Source organism: Condylura cristata, unplaced genomic scaffold (assembly GCF_000260355.1).
Source record: "Condylura cristata isolate star-nosed mole 26May11 unplaced genomic scaffold, ConCri1.0 scaffold00034, whole genome shotgun sequence".
Taxonomy (NCBI): domain Eukaryota; kingdom Metazoa; phylum Chordata; class Mammalia; order Eulipotyphla; family Talpidae; genus Condylura; species Condylura cristata.
The window spans coordinates 13,557,895-13,567,868 of NW_004567135.1; the positions used below are offsets into that span (position 1 = coordinate 13,557,895).

The 9,974-nt window shown below is 52.9% G+C and overlaps 1 protein-coding gene across 1 annotated transcript in view; it reads right to left on the bottom strand.

Annotated features, from left to right (window-relative positions):
* SCNN1A (sodium channel, non voltage gated 1 alpha subunit) overlaps nt 1–3,896 on the bottom strand; it is a 36,665-nt gene extending 32,769 nt beyond the window's left edge. Inside the window, exons 1-2 of the mRNA XM_004692868.2 lie at nt 3,766–3,896; nt 2,960–3,320 (exon numbers count right to left, since the gene is read on the bottom strand). Of these exons, the coding sequence (XP_004692925.1) occupies nt 2,960–3,315 (356 nt within the window). The 5' untranslated portion in view covers nt 3,316–3,320; nt 3,766–3,896. The remainder of the gene's footprint in view (nt 1–2,959; nt 3,321–3,765) is intronic.
* Between the last annotated feature and the right edge of the window lie 6,078 nt (nt 3,897–9,974).

Genomic DNA, 9,974 nt, shown 5'->3' on the forward strand with positions numbered 1-9,974 from the left:
AGGTCCCCTGCTCTGCCAGGAAGGAAGAGTCCATGACCTGCTTCATTGTTTAAGAGTTTAAGGTTGTTTTCTGTGGGTATGGAGATGACTGGCCCTCTCCCTTGGATGCAAAAGCCTTTGATGCCCACAAAGAAAGGCCTAAACTTCACAATGGGTTCTTGGCACTTCCCTGCTGAGTGTGGAAGGTCTTCAGCCCCGGCCCCTTCCTGGAAGTTACAAACACGCTAAGGCGCCCATCTTCACCTCCTCCTTCTTCTCCCTCCCCCCTGCTGGGCCTGTCAGCATCCCTGGCCTGACTGTACATCAGATAGCTCAACAGCTCCTCTATCTGTCTGCTGATTCCCTCCCTTCTGTGCTCCCCCTGCAGGGGCCTCTCACCTCACCTCTGCCTCCTGCACTGGCTGGTGGTCTCTGGCAGTTACTCACACTCACAGTTACATCACCCACCAGGCTGCATTCACCAGTTCACCCACCCCTGCCTCTGCCCTTGAACAGGAGTCGCCTGACCTGGACCCTTCCCTCCAGCACTCAGACAGGTACCCCCCCTCCACCTCCTGCTGCTCCTCCTCACAAGCCACCAGCACCCCACCCCCACCCCTTTGCTTGGCTGGCCCTTTCAGACAGCTTAGGGAAGAACGAATTTGGGGATCAAACACACTTGCTTTGTGACTCAGCTGCTAACCTTGGGCAAGTCGCTTAACCTCTCCTAGTCTGTTTCCTCACCTCTAAAATAGGGGTGAGACTTGGAGCCACCACAGAGACCTTCAGTGAGGATCAAGCAACTTAATATGAAAATTTCACTTATATTTATGGTCATTTGTGAAAATGTTGGGCACTTATTAAATAGTCAGTGTTACTACCTATAGTGGTTGCAATTTTTATTATTTGCTGTGTGACCTTGCTTTAATTATGTCACCTCAGCTTCCTCTTCTGTACAATGGAAATAATAATCCCCATCTCCATGGACTTGTCAGGGTTAATGGAGCGTGTTTATAAAGCACCCAGCACAGGCTGGCACATCATAGGTGTTCAAGGTCTTTCGCCTGTGCTGGGGTGACTCTTGGGTCCTGTCCCTTCTGGGAGCTCTCCCCACCACCCCCAAATCCTGCCACAGCCTTCACACAGCAGGGCAGATTTCTGTGTGGATACCTGTCTCCCTAGATGCGGGCCCTGGGAGGCAGGAGCTCTGGTTTCCATTCCTCGGCCTTTTTCCTGGACTGTCCAGGGCCCTCCATCCAGCAAAGTCTTAGAAACTATGCAGGTCCCAACCCATTCACCCCTGCCCTCTCCATTTCTCACCCACATCTTCCAGCCACAAATATTTACTGAGCCTGCTCTCCTGCGTATGGTCCCTCCCACCTGCCTGCTCTCCCCTCCCAGCTGGGCAGGACACCCAGCCAGCACCTGCCACTGCAGGCCCCCAGGAAAACACTCAGCAGTGCAGCCAGAGGTCAGGAGGAAGAGGAGAGGAACAAAGCCCACAGCACCTGAGAGACAGAAATGAGGGGAGGAATCAAAGAGCCCGGGATGAGATATAAACATCTGATTGGAAGCTTCATTTATTTCCTGTTCCACATCTTGGGTATTCAGTGGAGGAAGAGTGTGTAATCAGGCAAACAGGGTGAGTCACAGTTCAGTCACTATCTCTGTGACCTTGTGACTTATCTCTCCTTGCCTCAGTTTCCTCAAGTGCAAAACTGGGAAAGCCTGGCAAGACTGTTGTGTGAACTAGTGGAGATGCCTGCCGAGTGCTTAGCAAGGTCCAGTGCAGAAAGCAGCTTCTTAGTAAACAGCCCCTTAGCTGGTACACGACATGAGATGAATCAGTTATTTTGGGGGTTAGTTCTTTTCTCTGCAAGGCAGAATCCCCAAACCCTGAGTTATCCACAACACACCTCTGAATACAATGGGGAATGTGTCTTCCACCCCCGCCAATATTCGGCCAATCCCAACCATCCATAACCACGCAAACACGCAATAGGTTTGCTCACGCACACTCGCCCAATCACGCATGCTATGTACTCATAAATCTCGCACTCCTCGGAGCAGACTATAACGCACACAGTGCTTATCTCAGAGTGCTGCAGTTATGTGTGTATATGCCTCTCTTGCATCTCACTTTATATTTGATCTTTCATTCCCTAGCAAAGCGCCTGGCCTTCAACAGCGATGGTATGAATGGTGAACGGCCCCACTGCCAGTGCCTAGCACTGTGTCTGGCTGACTGCAGGTGTTCTGTGCCTGAGTGAACACACATAAAAGTTACATGAACACACCCTTTCTTCTCCATGGTTACCACGCTGCTCTGGCTTCTGGATCACAAACTGCCAAAGAGCAGTGATGAAACCCAAAACTTCAGGACACACCCAAGCACTTAAAAGTCAAGCCCCTGGGCAAGTGACCTGGGCAGCCTGGCAGGGGTCCCCTGCTTTGTGTTCTGTCTGCTTCTCCTTCTGGCTCTGCAACTCCACCCCCCCCCTTGACTGCTTTGTCAACCCCCACTTCCCTTTCTCCAAAACAGCCCCTGAGGCCACCACCCACTGCCCGTGGCACCTGCTGAGACCTCACCTGGCCATCTGATTCTTCCCTCAAGTGCAGGAGCTACTTTTGCTTTCCTCTGGTTCCAGGGAAGGGAATGGGAGGATTTCCACCTGCCCTTTTGGGAGTCATCAGCATCTCACCTCCCAGGCACTCCGGGGCACACCCTCCCACTCTGGGAGGAAGGTGTGGAGGGAAGAGGAGCACACTACCTGTCCACCACCAGGCTGGATAAGCCTGGGGCATTAGGAAGCCCCCGCTGGGCAGAGCAGCCAGCCCCTCAAGTCTGGGCCCCCTATCTTGCCCAAAGGGAGCTGGGCCTGGTTTTTCAGGGGGACACCTTGCACCACCTCCTACCCTGGGGTCTGAGGTGGGCACGTTGGTGCCCAGGTGGCTCTGGAGAGGCAGAGGGACCACTCACCGGTAGGGATTGAGGGTGCAGACAGTCACGGCCGGGAAGACAAGCTTGTCGGAGTTGAGGTTGATGTTGAGGCTGACGGGGTAGCTGAAGTATTCTCCGAAGAGCAGGCCGAACTGCCAGTACATCATGCCGAAGGTGCAGAGCCAAAGCACGGCCCAGAAGGCCGTCTTCATGCGGTTGTGCTGGGAGCACACCAGGCGGATGGCGCCATGGATGGTGGTGTTGTTGCAGAAGAACTGGAAGAGCTCTCGGTAGGAGCGGTAGAACTCAATCAGGGCCTCCTCCTCCTCCGTGGGCTGCCGGGCGGCCTCGGCTTCGGGGCCCAGCCCCTGCTCCTCTCGCTTGTCTCCCTTCATGAGCCCTGGGGTGAGTAGTGGAGGGGGCGGGTCAGGGAGGCTGGGGCACCCTTCTCCATCACCACCCGGATCCCCAGAATCTGCTCCTGCCCATGCCACCCCCTTCCCCTGAGCCCCCTTGGCCCGCTGCCCCTCCCTCTACCTTCCAGGGGCCAGCTGACCATGGCTAGCTTAGGAGAGCCAGGGCTGGGCTAGCCTGGAGTGGCCGCTCCTCTGCTTTTCTGATAAGGTCTCCTTTTCTGCCTTGGCAAGAGATCAGTTTCTGCCTGGCTTAGTCAGTGTCTTTGGTTTTCTTCCTCCAAGATGTCATAGTCTAAGTCTCTGTCTCTCCTCTCCGCCCTCTCCTGCCTTGCCTGCCTTGCCGGTCTCCCCTCCATCTGCCTCTCTTCCTCTTCCTTCCCGCCTTCCTCCCACCCCCCACCCCAGCCGGGGCTCTCTCCAGCCTCTGACCCTGGCCGTGGGCTGTGTCGTGACTCCCTCGCCGTCCGGGAGATCTGGGCCACTCCCGCTCCCGCTCCCGGCTCCTGGGCTGTGCTGGACTGGGAACTGGTTCCTTTCCAGTTGAATCTGGCAGCCCAGCCTCTCCTCCCCCTCACCTGACAGGTGCAGGGAGCCCGCCCGCCCGCCGGCCAGGGATGGAAGCCGCAGAAGCCTCATTAGCATCTCAATTAAAGGTGAGCAGGGCAGGAGGAGGGGCCGAGGAGGAGTCTGAGGAGAGAGGTCACCACTGGGAGGAGGACTCCTCCTGGCTAGTGACCTGGACTCCGGGGCTGGAAGAATAGGGCCTGGGAGTGAGATGGAGCGGACAGGCCAGGAGACGGGAAACAGACGGCTGCTGAGGGCCAGATCACAAGCAATGGGGGTAGAGAAAAAAAAGGACAAGCCAGGGTGAGTGAAAGCAGGTAGGAAAAGCAGGACAACAGAGAGGCAGAACGGGGGAGGGGGGGACGGATGGAGAACTGAGGGAAGGACCTGAGGAAAGGAGAGAGGAGGAGCTGGAGCACCCCCACCCCCAAACACGGGATCCCCTCCCAGACAGGTGCAATCCCAAGGGAGGAGCACCAGGAACCTCCAGCCTTAGGTCTCCTCTTGAGGTACCCCAGGTCGCACCCACCTCAGGTACAGAAGGGGTCTAAGTTGGGCTCCTCCCTGCCCACCAAAGAGGGGACCTCTGGCACTGGGGGGGGGTGAGCACCCCTTCTGCCTCTCCTTCCCCTTCTATCCTCTTCCCTCCTCTGACTCCCCAACAACACCCCTAACTTGTCCAGGCCAGGAAGAGGCCCAGGTGAAGCTGGGGGTTAGGCGGGGTGCTGGGACATTCTGTTCTTTTTTACACCGTTGACTGCCAGGCCAGGAATGTGTAATGTCCCCTGTGTGGTCACGGGGCTGCAGGAATGTGGGCACTGAGAGGCAGCACAAGGCCATGCAGGGCACTTGGGCACAAGCCTAGGTCCCTGGGAGCCTCTGGAGCAGCTGGCACTACAAGGACAGAGTGGGGTACGGGTGCCCAGGGCGAAGAGGGTGGGCATAGCCAAGTGTGCCCCTGTCCTGGAGTGGCACTCCGCTGCCACTGGGAGAAACTCAGCTAGAGGCGGGGTTTTGAGCCTAAAGCCTGTGCCCCAAATGGAATCCAGCAAGAGGATAAAAGAGAAGCCTGAGCACCCATGGGGGTTTGTGGGAGAAAACAGGACTGAGGTCACATAAGATAAGGATTCCAATGGTAGAGATAAGAGACAGTTTGGGGGGGTTGGGGGGGCTGCCAGGGGGAGGCCCCGGCCTGAGCCACTCCGGAAGGGAAAGGTGGCACCGAGCTGGACGAACAAGGGGGTGAACAGGAAAGACAGTAGCCCAGTATTCCAGGCTGGGGGTGCAACCCCTCTGTGGCTTTCCCTCTGCCGCTTCGTGGAACGCTGGAGCCCAGTAGGATTACAAAATCCACCCACTGCTCCCCATCCCTGCAGGGGACACCTCCCCCGGGAAGGGAAAGGCTAACTGTTCTTCATTTTCCAACGGAAGAAACTGACCCATCCCAAGGAAAAGCCAGTTTTCTGAGAACACAAAGGAACAGGATTTGGAGTTCTTCCCCTCTGGAGTTATCTATTTAGGGCTTTTGCCATTTGCTTCCCCAGACAAATCAGTCACTGCTTCATGGGGAAATCTGAGCCCCCCAGCCCCCCACATCTTAAAAATCAGGAAGATTAAAAAAAAAAAATCAGGAAGATTCAGAGTCTCCAGGTTCATCAGCAATCAGGGCTCTGGATTATGCCCCTGGCTCTGCACTGAGCCCACCCCAAGGGAACCCCAACTCCCTGCAGGCTCCATTCCCCCCCTAAACTGAGGACTGTGCAACCCACAAGTGGGATATCCAGCTCCCAGTCTGCTTGAGCTCCAAGGTTCTGAGGCAATCCTCTGCCCCTTCTGTTAGCTGGTACCTAACGCCTCACGCAGGTGGGCAGCCTGACGCACACGTTCCGTCCCCAGAGCTCCGTGTGAAGCTGAAGGCTGGACTGGGCCAACCCTTGCAGCAGTGTGGACAGAGACCACAGGGCAGAGCATGCTAACAGTGCGAGGGAAAGAGAAATCTGAGACCTACACTCTTGTCATAGTTCCATTTAAAAATACTATCTTTTAAAGTGCGGAACTACATTTTTGTCACACGCAGTATAATTTCTCAACAGTACAGAGGGGTACAGAACAAGAAAAGCCCTCTTTTGTCCCACTCCTACCCTTCAGCAGAGAGTCAGGGTGAAGGGACTTTAATCTGTGTGTCTATACGTCTTTTCAAGGGCTTTTATAGATTATAGACTGACATGTATTTAAAGAAAACAAAGTATGTCATTTTTTTTACATAAATGGGATCATGTTATTCTATGATTTCTATTTTGGCTATTTATTTAAATTGTAAGACTTTGAAGAGGGCATTTTCCATATGTTATCAGCCAATGTTACTTCAATTAAAAAATGTTCTAAATTTACATTAAAAAACTGGGGCCCTCCCTGGTGGCGCAGCGTGTTAAAGCACAGCACTAAGAAGCTAAAGCCACTTCAGCAAGAATTCTATCCCCGCCCCGGAGCTGACCCACATGGCATGGCAGACCTCTCCTGGCCCGCCCGCTGCTCCCCTCAGCAGTGTACTTCCTCAGTGAGTCTGTCCTGCTCCCCACTCTGTCTCTGGTGAATCCTCTCACCACCCCTGCACCTCTGGCCTATACCAGTTCTGTGTACATAAATAAATAAATCTTAAAAAAAAAAAAAAAACTGACACTCATAGGTGGTGTTAGCCCTGTCTGGGTCCAGTGGGCTCTTGCCCAACTGAAAAACGAAAGGGCAGGAGGTAACAGGCAGGCGGCCCTGATGACCCAGTGAGCATCCCCTGCCCAAACCCACTCGGCATCCGGTGCCTGGCTTACCTGAGGCCCGAAAGCCCCGTGACTTACTCATAGCCACCCAGGAGCTCACGCAGGGCCTGATTGAGAACTGAGCCCCCCCTCTCCCAGCTAGGGACCCTGCCCTGACTTCCAGAGAAGTAGAGTCTTGTTCTGTGGGGATCTGGCCTAGTAGCGCCCACCAGTCTCCCCTAGAGCCCCAGCCCTGCCTTCCCACCCAGGCTGCTTTCCCCCCTTTAACCCCAGCCTTCCTCTAGCCTGCGGTATGACCGAAAATATGCTAAAGCTGCAAAGAGAGAAGTGGAACTAGAAGCCCAGCCATGGATGTGGGTGATGAGTTCAACAGGACCTTCTGCCTCTTGTTCTCTGGGGAGTAGGAGGTGATGGAACCATCCACTCTCCTCCGCACTTCCGGTGAGCTTTGCTTAGAGCTTGACCACAGCGTTCACCGTTATGTATTATTGTTATCTTGTGTGTGTGTGTGTGTGTGTGTGTGTACATAGGCACGCATCATACTGTAACTTCTCTAAGAACAGCTCTAGATTCATTCATCATGGTGGCCCTATGTGTAGGGGTCAAAGTCACCCCCGTTAGGAAGACTGGGTCGAGAGATTGTCCCTAGTGAAAATGTAAATACTCTGGAAAAAATGGCATCATCAGCCATTATACCTCACCTAGTGTTTACCAAGCCCTTTCTACCAACTTCACTTACAAGCGCAGTATGGACAGGAGGAGGAAAAAAGGTATTCCCACCAATCCCCTGTTGGGTTTTTCATGGGAACCATGGAAAGAAGGTTCTTTCAGCAATCTCCTCTGAAGAAGTCAAAAGAGCCCCATTTCCGCACAAGTTGGAGGATATGGAGTTCTGAGTACAGACCTGCTGTTGCCCACTGGAAATCGGTACAACTTCAAAGAAACGAACACAGAACAAAAGAAGAAAAGACAATGTCCTACCTCAGAAGAACTCATGGATTCCCCTTTCTCCTGGAGATGTTTGGGTAAGCATTATAATAACCACTTATTAATTATGATCCAGTCAGCAAATACTCGTAAGTCTTTCAAATGGAAGCCATTTAACAAAGGGAATCAGTATGTGGGTGATGGAAGAGCTGAGACCCCAATAAAAGACAATGAGGCAAGACAGAAAATAGCAAAGCAGGAAGCAGTAGCCATCTCAAGGATGTAGCAGTATAGCCCCAGAAACCTCAGAGCAATTTGGCAGAAACTTGGAGTTGGAGCTGCCTGGTAGGGCATGGGATTGTAGAAAGGTGGAAGGAAGCGAAAGTCAGCGGCAGGCCATGTCATGTAGCAGAGAGATGCCTGGCTTCTTCCCTCCTCTCACCCACCCATCTGAACCTACCCTGAGCTAGATAGAAAAGGAGTCTGGTGGTGCAGCGGGTTAAAGTACAGCCCTAAGAAGCTAAGCCACTTCAGCATGTGTTCGATCTCCGCCCTGGAGGTGACCATAAGGCACGGCAGACCTCTCCTGACCCGCCCGCTGCTCCCCTCAGCAGAGTATTTCAGTCAGTCTGCCTATCCTGCTCCCCGCTCTGTCTCTGGTAAATCCTCTCACCGCCCCTGCACCTCTGGCCTGTACGCCAGTTCTTTTATGCATAAATTAATAAATCTTTAAAAAAAAAAAGAAAAGAAAAGGAGTCTGCAAATGTAGTTTCCAGTGGTAATCCGGAACAAATGGAGGGGGCGTAGAGAAGGAATGGGCAAGCAATCCAGCACTGGCTGGCACCCAGGAAAAGAAGAGGAGTGAGGAGCTAGGACTAAAGCCCAGATCTTAGGGCTTTCCTGGTGGACCCAGGGAGTCCTGAGGAGGAAGTGATGGCATGAGACCGGCAGCAGGTTGACGGGGCTAGTTCAACCTGCTCTGACCTAGGAAGCAGGGGGGTCTTGACTAGAAAGGGGATACAGGAACCTTTTGGGGTGCAACAAATATTCTGAAGAGCTGCATGGAATATACAAGAGCAGAGTTAATCTGTCTCGATAAAACTATTGTATTTTATGCTCTTCATTGTTTGTACACCTTACACCTCAATTTAAAAAAAAATAGATTCCTTTAAAATAAAATCAGGAAGGGCCCTCCCTGGTGAAGCAAGGGATTGAAGCACAGCACTATGAAGCTGTCCACAGCCACTGCAGCAAAGGTTCAATCCCTGGCCAGGGAGCTGACCCACACGGCGTGGCAGGCCTCTCCTGTCCTGCCCGCTGCTCCCCTCAGCAGTGTACTTCAGTTCATTTGCCTGTTCTGCTCCCCGCTCTGTCTCGTGAATCCTCTCACCCCTCCCACCTACGGTCTGTACCCAAGTTCTTGTACGCATAAATAAATAAGTCTTTTTTTAAAATAAAATAAAGAAAAATCAGGAAATAGCTTAAAATGAAATGAAATATATCTGGGATTTGCTTCGAAATAATTAAGGGGACACTTGAATGGGAAGGGTGTGTAAAAGAGAAAGTCACCTTGAGTTATGGGTTTTTTTTTCCTTTTGTGTATGTAGATATGTGAATTTCCATAATAAAAAAGAAAAGGAATAGAGAGAAAAAGAATCTAAGGCCACTATACACTCATACCTCTGTGCTCTTAAGAGCTCAATGGTGAATCCAGGCCCAGCCTCTGATTCCCTTATCCTGAAAGAGCCGCAGCCCTAGCAATGCACACATTTCGGATGTTTCTTCCCTCTGGGGAGCCTGAACCACTGGATAAACATTGCCAGAGTACAGGTCCTAGGCCTGCTCCTGGACAGAAGAGTGAACTGTCCAGAGCCCAGGCACGCCCCGTGGCCTGTTATGAGCCCTCCTCCCAGGTGAGGCTCTTCCACCTGACTTCCCGTCTCCTCCACCAGAGCCTGTCCAGCCAGTTAGACCAAACAGGGCAAGGATGAGCACTGAACAGAGGCCTGCAGGAAGCAGGGCAGGGACAGTGCCAAGAACCCTCTCAAGAGGGCTAGTCAACCCCTTATGCCAAGAGAGGTAACCCTGAGTCACCAGGAGACAGAGGGAGCCTGACCTGGAACTCAGGAACCCTGGACTCGGGCTTGGTTTCCAGTGGCCTGGCTAGATGATGTAGGCAAAAACATCATTGCATCATTCATTTATTCCACAAACATGTACCAGGCAAATGGCATATTCCAGATTTTGTGAGAAGCACTGGAGAACAGACATGAAGAATCCATCTGGGCCCTCCCTGGTGGTGCAACGGGTTAAAGTGCATCACTATGAAGCTATCTGTAGCTACTGCAGCACAAGTTTGATCCCTGGCCAGGG